This window comes from Mus caroli, unplaced genomic scaffold (genome assembly GCF_978045245.1).
Source record: "Mus caroli unplaced genomic scaffold, Mus_caroli_1 scaffold_8, whole genome shotgun sequence".
In the NCBI taxonomy this organism is placed as follows: domain Eukaryota; kingdom Metazoa; phylum Chordata; class Mammalia; order Rodentia; family Muridae; genus Mus; species Mus caroli.
The window spans coordinates 33,860,515-33,888,215 of record NW_028227263.1 but is presented as its reverse complement, the minus strand read 5'-3'; the positions used below and the strand labels follow the sequence as shown (position 1 = coordinate 33,888,215).

Here is a 27,701-nt window from a genome sequence, read left to right as displayed (position 1 = left end):
GCCTAGGAATTTCATAGATTCATTCTTTTTAATAGCTGAGTAGTAGTACCACATTTTTTGTATCCATTCCTCTGTTGAGGGGCATCTGGGGTCTTTCCAGCTTCTGGCTATTATAAATAAGGCTGCTATGAACATAGTGGAGCATGTGTCCTTCTTAGAATTGGGAACAAAACACCCATGGAAGGAGTTACAGAGACAAAGTTTGGAGCTGAGACGGGATCCTCTGGTAGTACTATGTCCAATTTTTTGAGGAACCACCAGACTGACCTCCAGAGTGGTTGTACAAGCTTGTAATCCCATCAACAATGGAGGAGTGTTCCTCTTTCTCCACATCCTCGCCAGCATCTGCTGTCACCTGAATTTTTGATCTTAGCCATTCTGACTAGTGTGAGATGGAATCTCAGGGTTGTTTTGATTTGCATTTCCCTGGTGATTAAGGATGCTGAACATTTTTTCAGGTGCTTCTCAGCCATTCGGTATTCCTCAGGTGAGAATTCTTTGTTCAGCTCTGAGCCCCATTTTTAATGGGGTTATTTGATTTTCTGGAGTCCACCTTCTTGAGTTCCTTATATATATTGGATATTAGTCCCCTATCTGATTTAGGATAGGTAAAGATCCTTTCCCAATCTGTTGGTGGCCTTTTTGTCTTATTGACTGTGTCTTTTGCCTTACAGAAGCTTTGCAGTTTTATGAGGTCCCATTTGTCAATTCTCGATCTTACAGCACAAGCCATTGCTGTTCTATTCAGGAATTTTCCCCCTGTGCCCATATCTTCAAGGCTTTTCCCCACTTTCTCCTCTATAAGTTTCAGTGTCTCTGGTTTTATGTGGAGTTCCTTGATCCACTTAGATTTGACCTTAGTACAAGGAGATAGAAATGGATCAATTCGCATTCTTCTACATGATAACCACCAGTGATGCCAGCACCATTTGTTGAAAATGCTGTCTTTTTTCCACTGGATGTTTTTAGCTCCCTTGTCGAAGATCAAGTGACCGTAGGTGTGTGGGTTCATTTCTGGGTCTTCAATTCTATTCCATTGGTCTACTTGTCTGTTGCTATACCAGTACCATGCAGTTTTTATCACAATTGCTCTGTAGTACAGCTTTAGGTCAGGCATGGTGATTCCACCAGAGGTTCTTTTATCTTTGAGAAGAGTTTTTCCTATCCTAGGTTTTTTGTTATTCCAGATGAATTTGCAGATTGCTCTTTCTAATTCGTTGTAGAATTGAGTTGGAATTTTGATGGGGATTGCATTGAATCTGTAGATTGCTTTTGGCAAGATAGCCATTTTTACAATGTTGATCCTGCCAATCCATGAGCATGGGAGATCTTTCCATCTTCTGAGATCTTCTTTAATTTCTTTCTTCAGAGACTTGAAGTTCTTATCATACAGATTTTTCACTTCCTTAGTTAGAGTCATGCTAAGGTATTTTATATTATTTGTGACTATTGAGAAGGGTGTTGTTTCCCTAATCACTTGACTTTTCTGAGTCTTTGCAGATTTGTAGACTGGAAATGATGACACCCTGTAGGGTTGTAATACATGAATGGAAGCACATGTAAGGGTCTTGCAGCATAGCCAGCATGCTTGTTTCAGTTTCAAGCTTTCGGGTCTGTTAGTATCTACAAAGTTTGAGAGGACTCCAGATGGCCTGAAGTACTGCAGAAATTGTTTAAAGATCCAATACATTTTTGTGAATCTAGTAAAAAAAAAAATATTTTGTTATATTTTATTAAGAAACCCAGGGTGGGCCGCAAGATGGCTCAACTGGTATAAGATGCTGTTGCCAAGCCCTATGGCCTGATTTCAATGCCCAGAACCTTCAGAGCTGCCCACTGACCTCCCAAAATAATCCTTAGTGTTAAGTGTGTTTGTCCTTTTCTTTATATTTTTGATTGTTATTACTTTAAATTTTTTAGTTGGGGGAGGGGGGTCCTTGCTAATTCTTACTGATTCACAGTGTTGCAGGCATATTAGGATGTGTGTATGTTTGTATCTAGACACATACACAGATAGATGATGAGTTATCCTATATTCTTTTTATAATTCAAATAGTCACTGACTTTGATCCTAGCATATTTATTTTTAGTAGCAGATGTGCTCATATATCTGTTTCAACCATTATATTTTTTTTCTCATTTTCATGAACAAAAGTTGGATTGTTGCCTCACCAATGTTTCAGGACCTGTAGTAGTTTGGCTTAGAGGCAAAACCAGGGTTGCAATCCACGTATCCTGTGGATCTTGCCCTTGAAGAGCAGTGCTTCAGCCCCTCTTGGCTAGCTAACCCACTCTGGTTCTGTGGCAAACACCAGGGGGCACTGTGTTACCAGACTGGGAATGCTTTGTAGCTACTTGATTGCAGGAAGGTGTATACAGCAGTGAGGGGAAAAGGGAAGTGTGTTGTTGTTGTTGTTGTTGTTTTAAGACTGGAGTTGATTTCTGGAAACGTTGCGTTTTTACTCTTTACCAGTCCTATTGATGAATAATACTGATAGTCATTGTTTTCCTTAAAAATCAAACAGTCATTGGCTTTATTCAGGTGTCCTGATTTCATATTGTTTTGAATATGCTTTTAAGTCACATGAAACTGTGGAGTGACCAGTTCTGTGCCTCTGCCTTCTTTTGTTAGAAGGCAGCGGAAGAGCTGCGGTGAGGAGGAAGGGAAGGTAGTGATGCTGTCAGTGTAGTGACAGTTTCAGGAGTAAACATTTACTCCATTGTATTACAGTCTAGGCAATAACCTTTGGGCCAGGGGCTTTTAATAAGCTTAAGGAGCTGAGGGCTGAAGTAAAGTTGCCCAAGGCCACAGAGTTCCTTGGTGAATTTGAAATAAAAAATGACTTTAAGTTTCCAAGGCTTTTTAAAATTTTGGTATCTTGTTGGGTTCTAGGATTTGAGCCATTTACTAGATCTGAATATGGTCTCACTATCAATACCTCTTCACTATTGCCTGAAAGAATGTTTCTGCTCCACATTGAAAGGAAGCACAGTAGAACCAAAAGTGTACAGGAAACTGCTCTGAGTGACACTGTTTTATGTTCCTAGAATTTCTAGAAGTGGACGAGTACCCAGAACACATTAAGAATCTGGTGCAGAAGGAGAGAGAATTGGAAGAACAGGAAAAGAGGCAACGAGAAATTGAACGCAACACGTGCAAGGTTTGATTCTATGTTTGTGAGTGACAAGTGCTGCTCAGGTTTGCTCTTCTGACCACTGTTGTTCTCAGGATAACTCAGTCAGTTTTGTGGTCATTAATCAGGTAGTGTGGCTTCATCACAAGGAGAAGTGGGATTTGATACTGAAACCTAGTGATGTGTAGCATGGCGGGCGGTCAATGTTTCTGCAGCAGTGTGAGGCAGGCATTCCCATATCCTGAGTACAGGAGGACTGGGAAACATAGAAATAGAGGCATACTTCAGTTACTGTCCTTTTACCCTCACTGTTCTCTTGTAAACCTTACACAGGACTAGGGACATGCTCAGAAGTTAAAAGCACTGACTGCTCCTCTAGAGGACCTGGCTTCAATTCCCAGAACCCACATGACAGTTCACAACCACCTTTAACTCCAGTTTCAAGGAATCTGACATCCTTTCTGGACTTCAGAGGCACCAGGCACACACGTGGTGCAGATAGACATGCACGCAAGCAAAGCATCTATACACATTAAATTTTTTAAGTATATTCAAAACTTAATATTCTTGGAGATAATTTCTCTTAGAGAGATAACCTTGTGAAATTCTTGCAGATATTATAAAAATTTTGAGGAGAAGCATATTAATCAGTCTTTTCCAAATTAGAAAAAAAAACATAAATTAAAAAATGCTTACATATAATTATATGGTTATTGAAAGTAATGTTTTGAGTTTTTTAAGACATAAGACTTAATCACTGTCAATCAGTTACAAATACAGACAGTAAGAAAAAATAGTCTCAACTATGGTTTTTGTTTTTTAATTACATTGTTTTGGCAATGAAGAAAAGTGCTATCTGCCAAAGGATTCAGCTGAGACACTTGACCTAGTGAGTTGATGGTGGTATTTTCTGTTTTGTAGATAAAATTATTCTGTTTGCATCCTGTGAAACAAGTAATGATGGAAAACAAGCTGGAGGTTCATAAGGATAAGACGCTAAAGGAAGCCGTTGAAATGGCTTATAAGGTATGGTTAGTGGATGGTTGGACTTTGATTTTGGTACCACCGAAGCTTTATAGTTGGAATAGATGATTTAAGTGCCTTGAAGTTAACCGTTCATCTTCCCCCGTCCTCCAACTGCTCTTTGCACTAGACTCAGTTGACTTTGAAAACTAGTCCGCCTTCTGAATTCTGAAATTAGAATTAGAGACACATTTATTTGTTTCTTTCTGTTTGTTTAGCAGGTATCTATTGAGTACCTTCTGTATGAGCCATTAGAGAGAACAGAGGGAAGACATGGTCTTGGCCTCATGGAATTTATAATCCATTAGGAAAATTTTTTATGGTGATTTGCAATTATTTTATTGTTTAGGTATCATAATGTAAATCAGTAGTAATTTGAGATAATTTATCCTACAACTATAAACATAAGGACACAACTGTGTCATTGTATAGTTTGTTATTTTATGACTAATGGAAAGTGTTAATTAAATATATTTAAGCCAGGCATGGCTGCTCATACCCTGTAATAGTGTTTGAGAGGTGGAAGCAAGAAGTCAAGTGTTCAAGGTCATCTTCTTTTGCATAGTGAATTCAGGCTCAGCCTGGCTTACATGTGGTTCTTTCTCAAAACAAGCAAGCAAACAAACCAACACAAAGCTTTTTATTTTGTGGGGGATTATGTTTTGTTAGATGATGGATTTAGAAGATGTGATTCCCTTGGATTGCTGTCGCCTGGTAAAATATGATGAGTTTCATGATTACCTGGAACGATCGTATGAGGGAGAAGAAGATACACCAATGGGGCTGCTTCTAGGAGGAGTCAAGTCCACATACATGTTTGATCTGCTGTTGGAAACGAGAAAGCCTGATCAAATTTTTCAGTCTTACAAACCGGGAGGTAAACAATTTTATACTCAAGTTATAATGGACTTTAAATTATTGTGATCAAAGATCAAATACTTTGTTCATAGAAGCAAATGATTTAAATTTTTTATATGTTCTTAAAGTGTGCTTAGTTTTGATAAGTTGAGAAGTATTCAGCAATTAATTTGAAGTTAAGTTCCAGCTTTTGCTGGGCTTTGTTAGCACGTGCTGTGATTTCATTAGTGGGGTGGCACATCTTAAGTTCAAATGAACACATTTTTAAGACCTTGTCTATACACAGAATTTAAATAATGAACAACAGCAACAAGAAAACACCTCTCAGTCTTCAGTAGGGTTCCAATGTAGAGTGCCTGTTGGATGTTGTAAAATGCCTTAGTGATCAATTCAGCTCCCAAGGGTATCTCTGCCACCATCTTTCCCTCTCCTCCTCTTTCTCCCTTCTCTCTCCTATTCCTCATGGAAATCAAATACTTCCTTGCTTTGTACAGCTCTGCTGTCCAAAGTATATTAAGTATACTCACCTCACAAGAAATTTGCCTGTCATTTCTGAAACCTTGGTAGTGCTTGCATTAGCCAGACTCTGTACTTTGTGTAGAGTCCCATTAAGAGATTTTTCCAAATGGGGTATTAAAAAAGATAACAATAATTAATTACATGAATCAGTAGTAAAACAATTTCTAAAACATGATGAGGTCATCAAAATGACTCATAGAAAGAGAGAACCAATTCTAACAAGTGTTCTCTCGTATGTGTGTGTGTGTGTGTGTGTGTGTGTGAGAGAGAGAGAGAGAGAGAGAGAGAGAGAGAGAGAGAGAGTATGTGTGTGATATATAACCCCTCAATGCAAAATAAATAAATATTTAAAAAGGGTTTTAAATACGATGATGTATATTAATATTTAAGGAGTCATTTCTATTACTCACTAATCATCAAGATCTTATACTATTTTGTCATTTAAGTGAGCAGCATAAGGGGAAAATTGAGAATTGACAATAAAACAAAATAACTGCTAAATAGAATACTTGGCGACTGTTTCTTTTTCAAGTGACTAAAATTTAGTTATAAATATGATCTAAAAGTGAAAGAAAACCAGATAAACTACACTGGTTTGGGCATAGAATTTTCCATGGGATTTGAGGTGTGTTTTTAAGGAGAGCAGTAAAGTCATGAGTGGCTTAATGGGGTGTTTATAAGCAGTCAGGCCTGTGTCTTCCCCTTAGTACTTATTTTGCAACCTCTACTTCCATGTATGCTTTCAGTGCTGTGGTTTCATTCCTATTTGGATCGTTTGCATAAATATTTTACATTTGATTCTAAGCAGAAGACCAAGAAATACCTGAATTGAATTTTTAATATGTGTAATAAAACATAGAGTGCAGAAGTCAAAAATAATGCTTTTTAATGAAATTAGTTGGATGTAATATATGCCTACTATATTGAATAATGAGAGCATACTCTCTTTGCCATCTATTAGAAACACACTTAGAATATACTACTCATGTAAAATACAGTTTTAAAAAATTAACCTACAGCTACATTTTTATGTTTTTCAATGCAATAGAAGTGATGGTGAAAGTTCATGTTGTTGATCTGAAGGCAGAGACTGTCGCTGCTCCTGTAACAGTGCGTGCATATTTAAATCAGACAGTTACAGAGTTCAAACAGCTGATCTCAAAGGTAAGCGGTAAAATTAGACCATGAACATTTTTGAGTTCTTGCTGCATGCACAGATCACTGTGGTAGTTGCAAGTTGTAAGTTTTCTCTTAAAGGGGCAATATTTATAGGCAGAACACAACTGAAATAGAAGGGACACTTCAAGTAAAAGAAACAGACTGAGCAGCTTTGAGTAGCATTAACCTGGACTATAATTTGAACTGGGTTTTTGTGAAGCGTACACTAGGGGTGTGAATTAAGTTTGTTTAATAGAAGGGCTTTGAACACTAACGGGGCCCTCATTGGTATAGCAGTAAATAGACCCTTTGTTTTTTTATATAAATGCTGTAGTGGTGTATCAGATGTGTGCTATAGAATGGAAAGTAAGTCCAGTGACACTAAACTGGTATTCAAGGTGCGTGGAGGCTGGGTTTGGGGTGGCTCTGAGGAAGCTGCTTAAATCATTCGTGGAAAGGCATATGGCCAAGAAGCAGATACCTCCAGGCTGTGGTTGCTACGTTTCAAAGGAAGACAGAAGTACAGTGAGTTGTTTGTGTTTACTATTTTACTTTGTAGGCAGGGTCTTACTGTATTCTGCTGGCTGGCCTCAAACTCATGTAGACCAGGCTAGTCTTGAACTCATAAATTATACCTGCCTGCCTCCACCTCCTGGGTGCTGGGATTAAAGGTGTGCACCACCACATCCAGCCCTAAATTTTTTTTTTAATTACATTTATTTATTTTGTGGTATGTGTGCTTGCACTCCGGCTTAGTGACATGTTAATTGCAGCAGTGAGGTGGGGAAGCAAACTTGACAGGAAGAAAGTAATGGATTAAATAGTGGCTCAGAATATAGGCCAGTGCTGAATGTTTGAGTTGGAATGAGATGGTGAAAACACTTGGATCTCTTTGAACAAATGGACTGGACCGTCTGAGACAAATGACTGTTCCCTTTCAAGTGTCCCACACTGTGTACCGTAAGCACACACACAGGTAGTTTTTCAGCCTTCCTTACTGTACAATGACTGCAAGTTTAAAAAGTTCAAAGTTCTGTTGTCAGCCCTCTGCCTTATCTTATAGCTTAATATCTGGGGATTTTAATTCCTGTGAAACAGGGTTGTTGTGACTATCAGTAAATGTTCTAGTTGTGAGAGATCTTGTTAGGTCTGTCAGGGTTGGTAGCTGTTACTGTGTTTAAGCAATAACCACTAAGAGATTCCCATCACTGTTGCCAGTTACAACATCAGAAGACAAATCATAATGTGCTATACAGTTAGTACCTGATGGCTAACTTGTGCACACATGCATACCAGGTGATCACCTGGCTCTATACATTTAAAATAAGCGCCACGTGCAAACATTCAGTCCAATGCAAAATATAAGCACTGAGCTTGGATTTTTTAAAAAATTAAAAAGAAGACAGACAGCATATTAGCCCACTGTGGTGAAGCTAACAACACTCCTTGGGGAAATGGCTTAAAGAGCAAGTGCAGTCAGAGTTTTGTCATAAGCAAAAAGCCTTGAAGGTTAGAAAGTGTTACTTTGTTCCAGTTTATAGCATAAATATAGAGATGACTAAGAATTTTTCGTTTGAGTAACCAAAAATTGTTAAATCTCCACTTAAAATTATTTTCCTCTGACAATTCTTCTGAGGGCTCAGGGTGGGTATTAGCACTGGCACCTAGGGTCCTGCTCTCCTCAACTTTAAGGAACTCAGCATGTCTTCTCTTCTGAAGTGTCTGAATCCAGGTAGAATTCTTTTGGGAAGCACTCTATCCTGACACTCTCATTGCAGGCCACGCACTTACCTGCAGACTCCATGAGGATAGTGCTGGAGCGCTGCTACAATGACCTGCGCCTTCTCAGCATGCCCAGCAAGACCCTGAAGGCTGAGGGCTTCTTCAGAAGTAACAAGGTATGTCTTTTATCTTGTCATTGTGTCTTCTCTGCTGGTAACCAATGGAGTAAAGCTGAGGTTTTATTGTAAGCCTGGCTACAACCAGTACTGTCCCATCTGCCTGTCTTAGAGTAGCCTTTCAGTGCACACAGCCTCCCCAAATTTCCTTCCTTTGTCATCCAGTCTGCCTGACTCAGCCTTGCTGCTGCTCCTTTGACCTCTGCCCAGGAGCACTTTTTCCTGTTTCCCCTCCCTCCTTTAGCTGTCAAGCTCTGGTATAACCCGCCTTTCTGAGACTTGATGATTGAGTCTCTTTCCTCAGTGACTGTCTTCCTAATTTCCATGTTTGAGTTTGCATCATGTGGTGCTTCATCAACTTTTCCTTGTTGACTATCTTCTATTATCACACTTTCTAGTCGTTCATTTTGGTGTATCTACACTTAACACATGTAATCTTCTTAATATCATTTTGTTAATTCTGTATTTTCTTATAGTGTGTGTATATGTGTGTGTGTGTTATTAAAATGCAATCTGTGGACTGGCAAGAGCACTCATCAGATAAGAGATGCTTGTAGCCAAGCCTGACAACCTAAATTTGATCCCATGGACATATATGACAGAGAGAGAATTGACACCTCAAGTTTTTTCTGAACTCTGCATGTGTGCCACACACCCATACACATATACACACCCGTGTGCACAATAAAACATTTAAATCATAATAGTGATAATTTGGGGTAAAAAGCGCCAGAATGCTCCTTTCCCCCACTTTTTTCCTTAAATGGTTAATAGCCTGAATTTGTAACATTAATTAAATAGTAATAGCTTTTTATGTAAAACACAACATACTGTTAATTATTGTCAAATCTATCATTAATTATTGTTTTGCTTTGTTTGTTGGATACAGTGTCTTGTGTTTGCTGTTAGCTGGCCTTGAACTCATCTCATAATCCAGGCTAGCCTATGACAATTATCCTGCCTCTATTCTCCAACTACTGAGATCAGATGCCTGGTCAAATTTATTCATAATGTCACAGATGTTATAATATGCTGTATACTGTCTTTTGTTGGTAAGATGTGCTTATGAAGAATAAGAATGCTACTAACATAGTACGGAGTGTAACTCTGTCATTTACTGTTTAGGTGTTTGTTGAAAGCTCTGAGACAGTGGATCACCAGGCGGCCTTTACAGACTCCCACTTGTGGAAACTCCTGGATCGACATGCAAATACAATCCGGTTATTTGTTTTGCTGCCTGAACAGTCTCCAGGATCATATTCGAAAAGGACAGCATACCAGAAAGCTGGAGGTGATTCTGGTAATGTGGACGATGATTGTGAAAGAGTCAAAGGACCTGCAGGGAATTTAAAGTCTGTGGATGCTATTCTAGAAGAGAGCACTGAAAAACTCAAAAGCTTGTCACTGCAGCAGCAGCAGCAAGATGGGGACAACGGAGACAGCAGCAAAAGCACTGAGACAAGTGACTTTGAAAACATTGAATCCCCTCTCAATGAGAGGGGCTCTTCCACCTCTGTGGATAATCGAGAACTTGAACAGCACATTCAGACTTCTGACCCAGAAAACTTTCAGTCTGAGGAACGCTCTGACTCAGATGTGAATAATGACCGGAGTACAAGTTCGGTAGACAGTGATATTCTTAGCTCCAGTCACAGTAGTGACACTTTGTGCAATGCAGACAGCGCTCAGATTCCTCTGGCCAATGGACTCGACTCTCACAGTATCACAAGTAGTAGAAGAACTAAAGCAAACGAGGGGAAAAAGGAGACCTGGGACACAGCTGAAGAGGACTCTGGGACTGACAGTGAATATGACGAGAGTGGCAAGAGCAGGGGGGACATGCAGTACATGTACTTCAAAGCTGACCCCTACACTGCGGACGAAGGCTCTGGGGAAGGACACAAATGTATGTACTTGAGAGGAAGGCTCTTTGAAACAGTGTCAGTGTGTTTCTCACTTCAGTATTGATTAGCAATCCAGTGCTTAGCTCTAAGACCGCCTTACATGGACTGTAAGATAATTGAGGTTTCTTTCATTTGCAATGCAGTGCTTTAGGCAGTAATTGCATCAAGTTAAGTAGAAGAGTATCCAATATTAGGGAAGTCTATGGTAAAAATGCTAAGGAATACTTTTAACATAACATACACTCTCGCTACTTACGCCAAACACTTTAAAAGTTTTATTTTTGTTTAAGAAGTTTATATATGCATATTACTGTGTTTTGATCAAATCCACCCCTTATTGCCTCTCCTCCATTGCGATCCCCACCACCACCACCACCACTACCACTTTTCCCTGCCAACTTCATGTGCTAGGTTTAAATCCATTGAGTTAGTGCTGTCTATATGTGCATGGGTATAAGGCCATCTTCTGGAGCGTGAGGAGCCTCTCAGGGTTTTTGTTTTTTGTCTTTTCTTAAAGTTTTCTCTTAAGAAAGCTTTATTATTCTTTCTCTAGCAGGGTCTTTTGTTTTTTGTTTTTGTTTTTCTGCTGGGAATGGAACTTAATGCTCTACCATTGAGCCATATTCCATTCCTTTGACTTTGCTAATTTAATTTTGTTAATTTGATAGTAAGCAAGAGACAAGCTAGAGTTCTGAATGTTACAGATCTCAAAAAAAAAAAAAAAAAAAAAAAGAAGAGATTCATAGCTGGGACATTATGGCACAAGTCTTTAATCCCAGCACTCAGGAGACAGAGGCAGGGGGGATCTCTGTGAGCTGGAAGCCAGCCTAGTCTACAGAGCCAGTTCAGGGCAGCCAGGGTGTTACACGGAGAAACCCTATGTTGAAAACCAAAGGAGAGAGAGAGATTTGTCAGTGTAAGCATTTGAGTTGGCAGTAACAACAGATACACCCACAATGTAGAACTGTAGGAGATATAAAAAGAACTTTAGGAAGGGCTTTTACAAAACCAGTGGCTAGAGCTACCTAGACAATTAACAAGAAAGCTAGAGTCAAGATACACTTCTTTTCCCAAGTATGAAAAGGAAGTAGCTGAAAGTGAAATGCTTATTAGCATTACTCTTTAGCAAATTGTGTATTAGCCTTGCTTGATGACATGGGCCTCTTATCCCAGCACTGAGGAGGCAGAGGCAGGAAGATCTCTAGGAGTTACAGGCCATCCTTAGCTACATAGTGAGACTCTGTGGGAAAAAAAAAAAACCACACACACAAACAAAGCATATATTAATACTCCCCTTATGGTTTTAGTTTTCAAAATCTTATATCTCCAAGTGTCTCCAAATTACTAAAGCAAATCCTGGTGTCCTCCATTTGACAGATTAGAGAACTGAAGTTTACAGAGAATGGAGGTCTGGCTCTTTCGGTAAATATCCAACACAAATAAGCCTGGTCAATGAAAACACAACTCAATTAATATGAATACATGGTGTGCGCCTAGATTGGGCAGATCTACCACTGCACTACCATCTTGCCCATCTATGAGCCCCCACTATAAATTGCGGTTTCTCCAAGCCATGTGCTTCTGCTCCACTTTCCTTCTTCCTCTTCTGTCATCCTCTTTCTCTGCCAAAACCTTCAGCTCCACCTTCCCTCTTTCTCCACCCAGTCACTGGCTCTAGCCTTTATTTATAAGTTAAGGTGGAAAGATGGTTTACCAGAAATCACCTGAGTGCTGACTCATTCCTTGTTCGAAGCCCCTCATCGGAGAACAGAATTAACATCAAGTACAATTAGCCCCAGGGGATTAGCAGCACTTCCCCCTTTCTGTCCAATTAAAAGATTATTTTATCTCAGATACAATTGAACACAACCATCACTATTTTGTAATTTATAAAATACAAGAGACCTAATACCCAGTCCATCATCTTTGTTAAATAGAACCTCTGTCATCTATCCTGTCTAAAAAGACTTATATACCTTACTCATGTCCTGACTTTAGATTGTAAGTCAGCTGAAAACCATCCTTTCAAATCTGTATTAGCTTTCCCAATGCTAAACAGCCTGGTTGGCTATGAGACTACCAGTCTTCATCCCCGTCAGAAATCTAAAAATGACTAATATTATCTGAAAATATGAGAAGACCCAAATATAGCTTCCAAAACTTAGCCAATTTATAGAGACTACTGGACAGTTCCTTATACTTAAAAAGGTTGGAGCATCAGTCTTCAGCCTTCTGGCCCAAGGTCATCTGACAAACCTTTATAATGCAGAATTTTGAATGGCTGATTACCCTGTCTTGGCATAGATTATCAGTCAATATTCCACATAGTGTGACCTTTTTCTGGACAATATTTTGTCTGCAGATGAAATGAGGCAATTCTTACCTAGTGGCTCTCATGCCACAACTGGAGCAACTCCAATTGATGCTCAATTTCTTCTTTGAATCCAAGAAAGGGAATGCTGTCAAGAGCAGACTTGTTTCAACAACAAGTGAGTAAATAACATTGAATGTCACATTTTGTGGACTTCTGGCACTTTTGAAAACCAACTCTGTGAAGTAGTCTGGACAGTTGTCTGTTAACTGCTCTCAGCCATTTCTAGTTAAATAACTGAAAACACCCTAACAGTAAACTCAGAGCCATGAATTTCCTATTTGACCCTTAACTCACAGGCTTAAACATCTCAGATCTGTTCATAATAACAGCAATAGAAGAACTGGGACTAAGCCCTGCATTTCAAAATTTTTAGTATCAATAGAAGAATTTTAAACCAATGAAAACCTTTGATTTTGCATCAAATTATGTACATTTAAGAAATTATGACTTCAGCTTAGTAACAAAGAGATTTCTGCTAAATGAGATTATGGCTATGCAATCAATTCTAGATATTCTTCCCTGTTCCAATTATGACCATTCCTACATCCCCTAGAAAGATAACCTATAATAACCACCCCCAGCCCCAAAGCCTAGGGAACTGGGACGATGACTCTTCATAACTTCTCCAAGCTGAATATGGGCGTTGAGATATTTTTGAAGGGAGAGGGAAGGGTAGGGAAAATGGGGGAGTTGGTTGGCCTTAAGAAGGCTACACTAACGATTGTATTAGAGTCTGATGTCTGTGTCCTGACTGAATCTGGATGAAAAACCAAACATCAGGAGTTCAGGCAGGTCAGTTCAGCATGTCTGATGATGAAATTCACCAAGGCTGTATATTCTGTAATATATAAATCTCAAAACAAAATTTAGTATCAAGATAACCTTTTTGTTTTATTCTCTGGAATCTTGTTCTTCAGGGGGTCTCCCTCTATCAAATCTGATCCATAGAACTCTGGAAGGTGTAAATACCTTAATCACCTTGTCCAAAAACACAAAGACAAAACCTTTTTCCTAAATCAACCGGGAACCAAGAAAACCTGTAGTTTGAACTTTGTCCCAGAGGAACAATAAAACAACCACAGTATTCAAAATCACACACATTTTAGCCTATTTAGGTCTTTCTAATTTGTCATGTTAGGATATTAACCCAAAATTCCCATGGAATCCACGTTAGAGTATATGAGTCTCCTGCAGACTTTATTATACCAACTTTAAAATAATTGATTCACACTTCTGTCTATACCTGCTTATAAGAGAAAGCTTTTCAAACCAGGATTTAAACCCAAAATTCCCGTGGAGCCCACATTAGACAGAATATGAGTATTGTGTAAGACTCATTAGAGCAATATATCCGTATACCATCTTTAAAACAGTTAATTCAAATTTCCACTAATATCTGCCTATAGGAAGCAGAGAGTTTTTAATTGTTAAGCTCTCTGCCTAGAGCAGCCCTCCTGTTGTGCTCTCTACCTGGAGCCACAGATTTATATTAATTAATACATGTTCATAGCAGGCAATTATCACTGCTCTCTCTACTTGGAGTCAGTGACTAATATTCCCTGTCTAGTTCCGAACCACAGGTGAAATTTCCCATCTTTAAGTATCAGAAGGTTATATTTCTCTCTTTATATCAATGAATTACCTGGTCCAGAGCCCTTTGTACCTTTGTTTCCTGATTCTTTATTCACATGGAGGAGTTGAGTATAGAAAGATAGGCATTGTCTGTGTCCCTGTTTGGGGATAGGAGAGGCAGAGTGAGGAGCGCAGGATACAATACAGGGAAGGGAACATCTCTGGCGGGGTGTAGATGCTTCTCTGCTGTTCTCTGTGAGCCCCTCAAATCCAGTCAGCTTCAAATCCACACTGCTGCCCCCTAGATCACTGCCCAAGCCCCATTCAGGGTTTGGGGGGCAGTGAACTTTTATCTCAGGTTAGTTGAGTTTATATCAATACTTTGGGTGCCATTTTGTTGTGGTAAATCTCCAACCCAAATATGCCCCGGCAATGAAAACACAACTTAATATGAATACATGCTGTCTGCCTAGATTGGGCAGATCTACCACTACACTACCATCTTCCCCATCTACGAGACCCCCTATAACTTGCAGTTTCTCCAGGCCACATGCTTCTGCTCTGCTTTCCTTCTTCCTCTTCCTCCTCCTCCTCCTCCTCTGTCTTCCTCTCTCTCTTTCTCGGCCCAAACCTTCAGCTTCACCTTTCCCTCTTTCTCTGCCCAATCACTGGCTCTAGCCTTTATTTATAAGTTAAGGTGGGAAGACACCTTTACAGGAAGTCACCTGAGTACTGACTCATTCCTTGTTCCACAGCCCCTCACAGGAGAACAGAATTAACATCAAATACAATTAGCCCCAGGGCTCTTCGCAACATCTGGCAAAAGAGCATACATATATAACATCCATACAGTGAGCAGCAGGACTGCCACAAAGTATAAAGCTTCCTTTTTTAAAAGATTTTTTTTAACTTGTGGGGGCAGGAGATAGATATATGTATATGTGCCAGGGTGTCTGAGAAGTCCAGAAGTGGAAATCAGATCACCTGAAACTGGAATTACAGATGGATGTGAGCTGCCCTACATGGGAACTGGTCTAATGCAAGAGCAGCAGGCCTCTTAACTGCTGAGCCAACTTTCCAATCCTTGTAAGGCTTCTAATTGAATATGCATGGTCCCTTTACCTCTGGGAAAGAACCCCCTGGGTGTCAGGCCCTATATAGCTGTTAGAAGTGGAAATGAGGAGAGACACCCTGTCAGTAAAGTGCTTGCCTTGCAAACATGAAGACCTGAGTTCATTTCCCAAAACCTATGTAAGAACAAACAAACAGGCACAGTGGCATATACTTTTGCACTTGTAGTCCCAGCTCTGGGGAGGCAGAAAACAAGAGAGCAGGCTCCAAGGGAGCAGTACCTGAGAGTGATCTCTGGCCTCCACAAGCAGGCATCACACATGTGCGTGCTGACTTGCACACACATGTAAACACACACACACACAAAGAGGAGATTTGGCTCAGTGAGATAGCCCATCAGGTAAACATAATTCCTGCTGAGCCTTGATGACCTGTGTTTGATCCCTGGGACCCAATGGTGGAACCAACTCCTACAAGTTGTCATCTGACCGCCACATACACTCTGTGTTCCCATATACATATAGAGAGAAGTCAATAAATGGGAAAGTGCTTCCTAAAAAGAAAGAGAAGACAGTCTGAAATTGAAAAGTTTTGTTTTTTTAAATGAAAGTAATAATAGAAGTGCATGGATATATTTTTAACTAATGAGCTATAACTAACACCAGAATCCTTTGACACTGTATTATTTGTCTTAAAGAAACTCAAGTGTAGGGCTGGAGAGATGGCTCAGTGGTTAAGAGCACCGACTGCTCTTGCAGAGGTCCTGATGGTTCAATTCCCAGCAACCACATGGTGGCTCACAACCATCTGTAATGGGATCTGATGCCCTCTTCTGGTGTGTCTGAAGACAGCTACAGTGTACTCATATATATAATAAATAGTTCTTTAAAAAAGAAAGAAACTCAAGTGTAAAAGTGTAGACTACTGGAGAAAATGGTGACAGAAGGGTGTTGTACTAGTGGTTAAGTCTCCATCCAGGGCCCCCTCAAAAGGCGCATTAGCTTGCATAAGTGAGTCCATGTCGTCCTCTCAGCAGCTGTGTGAATCCTGTTTGCTCTGGTGAAATACCTAGTTCAAACAGGTTTGGTTGTCTGTGGTCAAATTCCTGTAAGTTGTGCTCCTAGGATTCCACTAGCCACCATCTAGTTACCACTGTCAGTTTGAGCTGCTCACAGTGGTCAGATCTAGCAGACCAAGAACTCCATATCCCAAGAATGTCCTGCATAGCATCGGCAGCAGAGCCCTAGGGATGACTGAACTGCATTAACTCTGTTTAAAAAAAAAAAACAACACCAAACCGACATCCTGGTGTAACCTTGTCCTGGTGTGAACTCGTTGTAGTCTATAGAACTTAGGGATAAACAAGGAAGGCAAATAATGGATTTAGTACACGTGCTTTGAAGTGTTTTCCTATAATTTAGATATCCTAAAAATATTTGAAGTTGTGTTATAAGGAACTGAATCTGTCTTTTTCTCTTATAAGCTTTCTTTCTGTGGTTTTTATAAGCGGAAAGAAAGAGGTGTAGTGGTCATCTCTAAAACAGTTTCAACTACGACAGTGAGTCTTTGCTGAAGCTGTAAGTACAAAGAGTCTAGTCTCCGGCTACAAAATGGAACTAGGAGGTCATTGAAACTAAACCTTCAGACCACCTGGTGCTTAGCTCCAGACTAGATTGGATCAGTAACCAGCAGTTGAGTTTCCTGGGAGTTAGGAAAGGAACCAAATGCTATTCAAGTCTTTGTTGGCTCCTAGGATCCTATGGGAGAACTGAGGCTCAGATTGGATCCTTGCTTACAAGCCCTTAGCTTTTGATTTCCTGCCACTTTCCATTCCACATCTCCTTCAGAATCTTCAGTGTCTTGAAGAGTGCAAATGTAAATTTGTTTCCCATATGATTTCAATTGGGACCATCCCTTAACACTTAGAAGTTAGAATTCTAGGCAAGTAAAAAAATAAGAAAACTGCTTCAGATGTTGCATAGTAAAACCAAGCTCATCACTGTCCATATTCACTCCTAGTTTATACTCCTTACATCCACTGATACCTGTTTATGACCAGGAAAGTAGTCAATGAAGATTAATTCACTTGAAAAAAGTACTCAGATGTTTCATCCAACCAGTTGAGCTGGCCTGATAATGTAAACCATATAGTTTATGGCCTTCGGAAAAGTTGAAAGGAAGCCTACTAACAAGGGAGGCTTAGTGCTGTTGAAGGACAGCCTGTCAGCAAGGCTGCTCTTGGGTTGTTACCTTATTACAAGAGAAAAAGACAGAGAGGTTAGGCCTGCAACCACTTCTGCCAGACTGTGAAGACCAGGATGGCTAGATGCATTCTTACAATGCACAGAGTGCTGAAGGAGGTAGGCATTGGAAGAAATACAGAAAATAACTTATTGGCCAGGCATGGTGGCACACACCTTTAATCCCAACATTGAAGCAGAGCTCTTGAATCCCAGGTCAGCCAGGGCTACATAGACCTGTCTCCAAAAAAGTTTTCAAGAGATAATCCTATCACAATGCAAAGAAAGTTTCAGATTGAGCCTGGAAGAGGTGAGAACAACGCATCATTTACATACAGTCCTCTACAGCCAGACACATTATAAATATGCATCTCAGTATGCTAGTCCAAAGGGTTTTCCAAGCAGAAATCCCAGAATTATTCCAGGCAATATTGCTAACAGATTTTGAAACAGCTGCTATAGATCTGGCTATAGATCTGTGCTAAAGGTTTCCTAAATGAGGATGGAAGCCAGTGGCTCCCTGCTTCTTGTGGCTAGTGAGCAGAGGACCAGAATTAGTACTGTGTGAAGTGGAAACAGTTGTATTTTAAGAGTCACCCTAGAGCAGTAGTTCTCAACCTGTGGGGGTAGTCAAATGACCCTTCACAAGAGTTGCTCAAGACCATTAGAAAATACAGATATTTCCATTATGATCTATAACAGCAGAAAATCACAGTTAAGAAGTAACAGTGAAATAATTTTATGGTCAGGGATCACCACAACATGAGGAGCTATCCCTAGAAATTGGGTAGATTACACCTATCAAGTCCTCAGTCTGCACCTAGATTGTTTATATTCTGTTTTGCTGTTTTATTCAGTGTTATTACCTAAAAATCTAGCCAAAAGAAGAGAGACTTTTTTCCTGTTGACAGTATAAGAAATGTGGTCTGTTTTACTTAACATTCACAGAGCTGCTTTCATATTTTTGTTCCTGTTTTGTTTGTTTTTTATACTTAGGGTTGATGGTGCATGTTGATAAGAGAATCACCCTGGCAGCTTTCAAACAGCATTTAGAACCCTTTGTTGGAGTCCTCTCCTCTCACTTCAAGGTTTTTCGAGTGTACACCAGCAATCAAGAGTTTGAGACCGTCCGGTTGAATGAGACCCTTTCATCATTTTCAGATGACAATAAGGTTGATTGCAATAACCCTTGTAGAATTAGTCCGTTTTAAGAATGGGTTTGAGAGGGCTGGAGAGATGGCTCAGTGGTTAAGAGTACTGACTGCTCTTCCAAAGGTCCTGAGTTCAATTCCCAGCAACCACATGGTGGCTCACAACCATCTGTAATGGGATGTGGTACTGTTTTCTGGTGTGTCTGAAGATAGCGACAGTGTACTCACATACATAAAATAAATAAATCTTTAAAAAAAAAAATGGGTTTGAGAGCACCTTGTAGTCCTTTCAGTGAAGAAATAGGAAGGATAAGAGGCTGGCAGTTACTGGGTGTGTTTACATTGTCTTTTGCTTGTTTATCTAGCAAGCTTGGTTAAATATGAACTATGTGTAAGTTATAGTTGTAGTGCTATGGAGTCAGGGGTGAAGGTGCACCTGTTCTCCAGGAGCCCATGAGATAGAGGATGGGGAAAACAGAAGCAAACAACAGCGTGAGCCTAGGTTGCTCTGCCTAGGCAGTTCATCTCAAAGAATATTCTTGATTTGCAGATCACAATCCGACTGGGGAGAGCACTGAAGAAGGGAGAGTACAGAGTTAAAGTGTGCCAGCTCTTAGTCAATGAGCAAGAGGTGAGTGACACCCAAGGGTAGGGATGGCTTCTAGTCCTTCATCTCTGCTGCAGTACTCACTCTGCTAGGATCGTACAAAAGTAACCTGTATCCCAGTGTCTTAATTAGAGTTTCTATTGCTGAGACAAAACACCATGACCAAAAAACAAGTTGGGAGGAAAGGATTGCTTTGGCTTACACTTCAACATTGCTGTTAATTATGAAAGGAAGTCAGGACAGGAACTCAAATAGGGCAGGAACCTGGAGGCAGGAGCTGATACAGAGGCCATGGAGGGATGCTACTTACTGGCTTGTGCCCCCACGGCTTGCACAGTCTGCTTGTAGAGCCCAGGAGCACCAGCCCAGGGTTAGCACCATCCATAGTGGGCTAGGCCCTCCTTCATTGATCACTAATTGAGAAAATGCTTTACAGCTAGATCTTATAGAGGCATTTCCTTAACTGAAGCTCCTTCTCTGATGACTCTAGCTTGTATAAAGTTGACACAAAACCAGCCAGCATACCCAGTGAAGTCATATTTACAAAACAGGCAACCATGAGTTAACCCTGTGGTGTGTCAACAGGCTGCTGGAGTAAGCAGGGTTTTTCCGCATTGAAAAGGAAATGCATGGTTGCTTTCTGGGAGGGATGACACTGTACTACAAGGCAGTAGCAGCTGACCTATGTGAGTGCCTTCTGTGTCCAAGGTCATCATGGGTTAAGAGGCATCGCTGTAGTGTGTTCTGTGACATCACTTCCTTCCTGCAAAGACTCAGTTAAACCCCATTAGTTATCTCAGGTGTAAGTCCTGTTTAGTATTCCCAGTCTGTAGGTGAAGAACCAGCACAGGGATGTTAAGTAACCTGCTCAGGCTCACACAGTTCAAATGCTCGATAAAGGCTCTGAGCAGGCTGCTTTAGGAAGTAATCAGAATATTTCAGTTTACCTCATGCATAAGAGTTGGGCCTAATTGCCCAAAGTATAAGAAATATTTCTGAGAGCTCATACATACCATATAGAGTGCCAAACAAATATGAAAGCTTTGAACTTTTTATACAGTGCCTTTATTAATTGAACAATGTTTTATCAATCACCTATTTTTACTCACATGCCTCTTCTGAGTCCTTTATTATATGTTAGAGATTACGTGCATATTCTTCTATTGTAATCCATGGAACTGTGCCTTTCACTTTCAAAATAATTATAGTTGTATTACAAATATGAATGCATTATCCTAGTTAATCATCATGATAACTCTAAAAGGAAGCTATTGTCCCCAGTTTATAGATGAGAAAATTGAGGCATAGGCCATTAAGCAAGGCTGCTTACATCCACTGAGCTTATAAGTTGTGGAATTAATACTGGGAACAAGGAGACAGGTTCTCAAACTCAGGCCCTTCCTTGTCACACTACCCAGCACAAATAATATCTCTTCCTAACCCTTACTTCACTGTGACACAAGCTCTAATCATGTGTTTGCATTCCTAGCCATGCAAGTTTCTGCTAGACGCTGTGTTTGCTAAAGGCATGACTGTGCGGCAATCAAAAGAGGAGCTGATTCCTCAACTCAGGGAGCAGTGTGGCTTAGACCTCAGCATCGACAGGTAGGGAGGCCCCAGTGCGAACTGCTTTCATGCTGCTATGCCTTTGGTCTACTGTGGAGCCATGGATTGGGAGCACTAAGCAGCCGTGCTAGACTTCTCCTTTCCCTAAGAATACAAAATGTGATGTGCTAGAGGCTGGGTTTCTGCATCACTTCCCCTAAATCTTAATGACTAATCATTATTTTGTACCTTGAACACAGTTGATTTTGGGTGTCAATTAATGTAGCTATTTTAGTTAAATACTTCAAATTATAGCAGTTTTCAGTGTATTATTGTATCTTTAGGTTTCGTCTAAGGAAGAAAACATGGAAGAATCCTGGCACTGTCTTTTTGGATTATCATATTTATGAAGAGGATATTAATATTTCCAGCAACTGGGAAGTTTTCCTGGAAGTTCTTGATGGTATTGTCATTGTTTTATGGAGAAATATCAATTAGAAAGACCATAGAGCTAATGGGAGCCTGATCCCAGGTTGAGTTGTGACAAGTTCCTTGTACAGTGCCTTAGTGCTGTCCTGGTTGCCTCAGGCTATGGCTTGGTGAACTGACATGATTCTTGCCCTGTCCCTCAGACTCTTCTTCCTTTCCTTGTCCCTAATATAGCTGTTTGCATTATATTTAGAAGATATCTCCTGTCTTTTCCCTTCTGATACTTCTTCTTTTCTCTCATTTTCCCTTACATAAAAATTATAATTTAAAAAGTTAGATGTTTTTCATTTTTCAGGAAATTCTGCTGTTGTTTTCTGAGACATTCTTGTTATTTTCTTTATAATTGTCCCATAGTTGTGTTGAGAATACGCTATTGAAAGTGTGTCAAAGATGTTGAGAGCAGCTGTGTTAGTGACCTGGGCCACTGACACTTCAGAGTGCTACCAGCAGGCATGCTAGCTCAGTCTTTCCCGAGGCTAGAGGTCTAGGTGTTAGTGGATCTGTTTCCTTTCTTCTTGATCTCATGGAGGCGGTGTATCTTCTGCTTGGTGAGCTACGTTTGCCTTGTAGCTAGATATCATACCCCAACTTTGTTTTCATCTCCACATTGTGGTCTCCATGTGGGCTTGTTTGCACTCAAACTTTTCCCCCTTTGTAAAGTACACTCATCATCTTGAATTGAGGTCCACCCTAATGACCTTATTTTAACTTGATTCCATAACTATAAAAAGGTTACATTCTGAGTTATTTGAAACTTGAACTCCATGTCTTTTAGAGCAAACAGCTGTGCCCATGACAGTGACCTGGAGCATTGCTTGTGTCCCACACAAGCCCACTTTGACTTTCAGCACTGGGACCAACTAAATACTCTTCAAGAGTGGTGGATGGAGAGTTGGCTTCTGGGGGGTCACATTGAAGTGAACAGTTAGCTCTGTCTACAATCTAGAAAATAAGCTCATGATAGTTCTTAGAGAATTCAGTATTCCTTCTTACTGGCTGTTTCTAATCTAAAATAGTTTAAATTTAACAAAGTAAACTTTCAGTTACTTTACAAGTTAACTGAGAAAGCAAAGAACTACCAGGCAAATGCTGCATGCAGGTGTTCTTGGGATGCCTGGGGCCTGAGAGAATAACAGCCATGTCTGACAGACTGAGACAGGATCATGAAGGAGGTAGCATCACGTAGTAGATACCTGCCTTATATCATGTCTGTATACATTTTAGCATCAAAATAAATGGGTAAGAAATGAGTCATGTGATTAAATCCCAGCAGCATTTATTCAGCCATAATTTACCAGATGCTGCTAGTGTCTGGTGCTATAAACATGAATAAGCTAGAGACTGTCCCCCACATGCTGAGTCTGAGAGGAATGGACCTGCACGTCTATCACTTGTTAGTTGCTAAGAGACTAGACACAATAGAAATTGTTTGTATGTTCTACCAGATAGGCGAATGACAGGTGGATTTTGAAGAGCCACCTCTTAGATTCAGTGAAAGATGAATTGATACTAGTTTGGGTCAATAAAGAAAATAAAATGAAGATGGCTTGATAGTAATTTAGATTGAAGTGGGTGCTACTGGCACTGAAAGAGCAGCTTAAGACCCAAAGGGAAGAGTGACTGGAAAAGCAGTCGGTTAGGGACACTGATGGGCAGATGGTGGCTAGGGAGAGTTGTCTTCTGAGAGTGGGGGGGGGGGGGGGGGTTGTGTGTGCACCTGCTTTAAAAGAAAACAGGGACTGCAGGCGTGGCTCAGCAGCTAAGTGTACTGGCTGCTCTTGCAGAGGACCCAAGTTCCATTCCTAGCACTCACATAGTACCTCTCAACCATCCATAACTCCATTCCCATCTAATGTTCTCTTCTGATCTTCAAGGACACCAAACATGCATGTGGTACACAGATATGCATGTAGGCAAAACACCCATTCACATAAAATAAATACACTAATTTTTTATAGGGAAGCGGTAGCTCAGTGGTTAAAATCTCTTACTACTCTTTCAGAGGACATGAGTTTGATTCCTAGCATCCACATCAGGCAACTCAACAACCTTTGCAATTTCAGCTTTAGTCGAGTCCCAATACCTTCTGGCCTCCATGAGCGCCTGCACATGCACACGCACACACACAAACACACAAATGTTTAAATTCTTTTTGTCTAGTTAGGAACTACAGGAAAGTAAGGTTGTAATCCCTTAGAGAAGTAGAGTTCTGGGTCTAACCCTGGGTGTTGTTAGGTGTGGAGAAGATGAAGTCCATGTCACAGCTCGCCATCTTAACAAGACGCTGGAGGCCTGCAGAGATGAAGTTGGACCCCTTCCAGGAGCTTGTGTTGGAAAGCAATAGTGTTGATGAACTCCGAGAGAAGGTAAGTTCATTTATGAGGCATCCATGTCTCTCTGTGTTATCTGGGAAGTAAGTACCAGCCACTGAAGGCAGGAGTCCGCCTCCGTCTCGGACATACTTTGTACCACTAGGGTCACTTGGCGCTCCTTATGTTTTGAAATGACTTTATTTCATTTGTCTAGAGGAGAACCTTCACTTTTCATTATTTTGCCAACTTTGTCCTACGAATTTAAGATCAGCTAGAAGCTATTAAACTGCTATATGGCTAAATAAACAAAGGAAAGAGAATTGAAGAGAGACTCTGGGTCATACTACTCTGGACATACCTTGTGGCATCTGTCACAGAAGCTGAACAGACTTGGGCATGGCTGACTCTTAAAGGGAGTAGAATAGAGAATGAAGATAGGCTTTGCATTTTACAGTAATGAAGGTGTCTGGGAAGGGGGATTGCCTTTCCCATCAGTGTACGACTTCAGGGGCATTTTACAGACCTTTAACTCCCACACTGTGCCTGAAGTTCCCACTCTTAAGAAGTGACTCAGTTGCAGTTGCCTGGCATGTGCAAGGCCCTGGGTTTAATTCCCCAAATAATTCTAAATATAAAATATACGAAATATATTAATATATGAAAGAAAGGAAAATGATACATGTGCATCTTAAATATTTGGAGAAAAATGATTCTGATCATGATGCTAAAAGCCAGAAAAAGGATACACCACATAAAAATGTAAATGTTCCATGTGACCCAAGTAGTAATTGTGAGCTTACAAACATAGCTAGAAGACAGGGAAGCCAAGAAAGTATTTGAAACTTATGTGGAACATGATGCCCCTGTGGTAGGGGATTGGTTTGGTTGAAATGGGGTCTTACTCTGTAGACCAGGCTGGCCTAGAACTCACAGAAATCTCTGGCCTGTGTCTCTCAGCATTGAGATCAAAGGCATGTGCCACATTTACTAGTGCCCTTTGTTTAAAAGCAGCCACTTTCTTAACAAAGAGAACGTAAGCAGCTTAATCTTAAGGTGGGTAAAGGACGTAAGCAGGCAGTTTAAAAGAAAAACAAAGGAAAGAGTAACCTCCATTTGAGCTCTCACTTGGTGAGGATTTAGAAAATCAAAAACTTAGAAAATTGCCTTGCCCAGCTTTCGGGACAATGGCTGTGTCACTCTGGTAAGTTTTCAGAGTGGCAGGTGTTGTCTAGGTGCTGTCAGCTTCTCAGAGGAGCAGAACTGCACACTCCACAAGAGATCCATGAGATGACTCTGGGTTCAGTGTTTCCACAATGACCATGTGCAGTGAGTATAGAGATAGCTCAGAGTAGAACTTTTGCTTTTAGAAATGTATGAATGTGATAAGTACCAGAATTGGGTCTAGAAGGAGTGTGCTAGCATGTTCTAGGGGCATGGGTTTGCAGGGTAGGCAGAGAAGTGGATTTCACTGTCTGCTTCTAAGTTTTGAATATCAAATATATTAATTTTAAATCCTGTTAATTTTGTTTCAGAAGAAAAGGAAAATAACTTCTTGAGAAAATTATTCTTAAATAGCTTACATGTGACTTTTTTTTTTCCCTAGCTAAGTGAGATCAGTGGGATTCCTTTGGAAGACATTGAATTTGCCAAGGTAAAGCCTCAGCATGTTTGCTTCCCGGTGCTGGCTGGTGTGCCGCAGCTGTGGTTCCAGGTGTGATTCATGCCGTCATCCTCTCTCTCCTCAGGGTAGGGGGACCTTCCCCTGTGATATTTCTGTCCTTGATATTCATCAAGATTTGGACTGGAATCCTAAAGTCTCTACCCTGAATGTTTGGCCTCTTTATATCTGTGATGATGGTGCCGTCATATTTTATAGGTAAAGTACAATGATGCTGTTGTTGCGAGTGCTGATGTATTTGTGATATTGTATCTTTACCTTTGACACAGCAGCACAGAGCAGTAATACAGAATGCTGCACATTACAGCTTGAAGCTTGGAGTACCTTAGTTAAATTAAGAAAAAGAACACCATGTGCTGCCACACACCTGGGACCCTAGCAAAAGAGAAGTAGAGGCAAGAGGATCAGGGTTCAGAGCCAGTATCTGCTATGAATAGATTCGACACCAGCCTAGGCTACATGAGACCTTATCTTAAACCACCACCCCCCCCCAAAAAAAAAAAAATAAGTAGTGAGGGAAGGCAGACAAGATGACCTAGCAGGTAAAGGCACTTGCCACCCTAGAAAAAGAAAAACAATTCTCCCCAAGTTGTCCTCTAACCTCCACATCCTTCTATGACACACATATACCCATTCACAATAACACATAAAAAATAAATATGAAAAAGAAACCAATAAAATTGTAATTGCAAGAAATTCTTTTAATCCAGTGCATAAAAAAATGTTACTATAGCAAGCCACTGACATGATTATGGGGTAGATGTCTAAGAGAGTCTGAGTATTACACTCCCAGCAAGGCTCCATGTGGACAAGACATACCTCAGATGCTTTCCAACTACTCTGTTGGACATAGTACAACACATACAAAGGGAAATAGTCTTTGAGACCTGGAGGTCAGATCTAGCGTTGATGTTTTCCTGGCTCTTATCTGTAAAATGGTAACAGTGCTGTCTCTGCTGAGAATCCAGGCTATTTCCTGGAGCTATTGTCTGTTGTAAGTAGATGTCAGTAATGCTGATTATTGTATACCTTTAATACTCACATGAGTTGATTCTGTGCCATTCTAAGAAATGAATTCTGTGCACATGTGATTCCCATTAGCAACCTAGTGCATCCTGGTGTGTCAGAGCAAGAGGAAGAGCACCATAGTATAGAGATATAAGTGAACAAGGTAAGTGGCCAGCTGGACTAATGCATTTGTGTTTTACATAAAGGGATAGAACAGAAGAAGTAATGGAATTGACAGATGAGCAAAGAAATGAATTGATGAAAAAGGAAAGCAGCCGACTGCAGAAGACGGGACATCGAGTGACATACTCCCCTCGCAAAGAGAAAGCACTCAAGATCTACCTGGATGGGGCACCAAATAAAGATGTGGCTCAAGACTGACTGCCAGTGTAGCCTTTCCCCTGAGGGCTTGTTTAAGTAGATGGTTCACTACTGCTGGGTAGTGCCATTTTGGCCGGACATGGTTTGGGTAACCCCATGACACCAGCACTGATTGGACCACCCTTCACCAATCAGAAGCTCAGTGCCCAGTGGGCCACTGTCTTGACTTGGAATCATGTTGTGCACTATGGTCAGTTGTACTGTAAAGCCAAGGATGTGCAAAGAGAAACAAGCAAAGCCTGCTACTATGAAGGGAGGGGGACAAGTAGATTCATTGATTGCGGACAAATGTGCACATAGCCGCTAGTAAAACTAGCCTCAAACAGGATGCTCATAGCTTAATAATAAAAGCTGTGCAAAGGCCATGAATGAATGAATCTTCTGTTTATTTCATTAATACACACATTACCTCATTGACAGTTCTGAAGCAAATGCAACTGTGTTGACTTTTGAAAAGCAGCAAAGAGGAGCTGAAGGAGTTCTTAGAACCAGCGTAGCCCTCAGAGGAATTAGGAAGGTGTGTTGTTTTATTTGACTTTTTGCAAAGTATTAAGAACCTTAGGGAGACAGCCCAACATCTGTTTCCTCGGGCCACGCCCAGTAGGTGTACTCAGCTGCTGCAGGTTTGAGATTAGTCTGTAAGCTATGGATGTAGAGAATGTCTCCCTCCTTCACTCGGCGGCCGGCATGTAAATACAGCGGTCCTGTTGAGTTCTCCCAGCTGCAGCTCCGCTGTCTGCCAAGGTTCTTTGCCTCTCATTGTCATGTACATTTGTGTA

General features: G+C 40.6%; 1 protein-coding gene across 3 annotated transcripts in view; it reads left to right on the top strand.

Annotated features, from left to right (window-relative positions):
• Positions 1–27,295, top strand: part of Usp47 (ubiquitin specific peptidase 47) — an 88,351-nt gene extending 61,056 nt beyond the window's left edge. For all 3 annotated transcript variants that reach the window (XM_021166024.3, XM_029480008.2, XM_029480007.2), the window contains 14 exons: positions 3,049–3,161; positions 4,056–4,160; positions 4,827–5,034; positions 6,583–6,698; positions 8,471–8,590; positions 9,716–10,496; positions 18,748–18,923; positions 19,453–19,533; positions 20,999–21,114; positions 21,399–21,517; positions 23,779–23,909; positions 25,459–25,506; positions 25,601–25,731; positions 26,748–27,295. In XM_021166024.3, coding sequence (XP_021021683.1) covers positions 3,049–3,161; positions 4,056–4,160; positions 4,827–5,034; positions 6,583–6,698; positions 8,471–8,590; positions 9,716–10,496; positions 18,748–18,923; positions 19,453–19,533; positions 20,999–21,114; positions 21,399–21,517; positions 23,779–23,909; positions 25,459–25,506; positions 25,601–25,731; positions 26,748–26,922 — 2,420 coding nt within the window. In that variant the 3' untranslated portion in view covers positions 26,923–27,295. The remainder of the gene's footprint in view (positions 1–3,048; positions 3,162–4,055; positions 4,161–4,826; positions 5,035–6,582; positions 6,699–8,470; positions 8,591–9,715; positions 10,497–18,747; positions 18,924–19,452; positions 19,534–20,998; positions 21,115–21,398; positions 21,518–23,778; positions 23,910–25,458; positions 25,507–25,600; positions 25,732–26,747) is intronic.
• Positions 27,296–27,701: the final 406 nt, after the last annotated feature.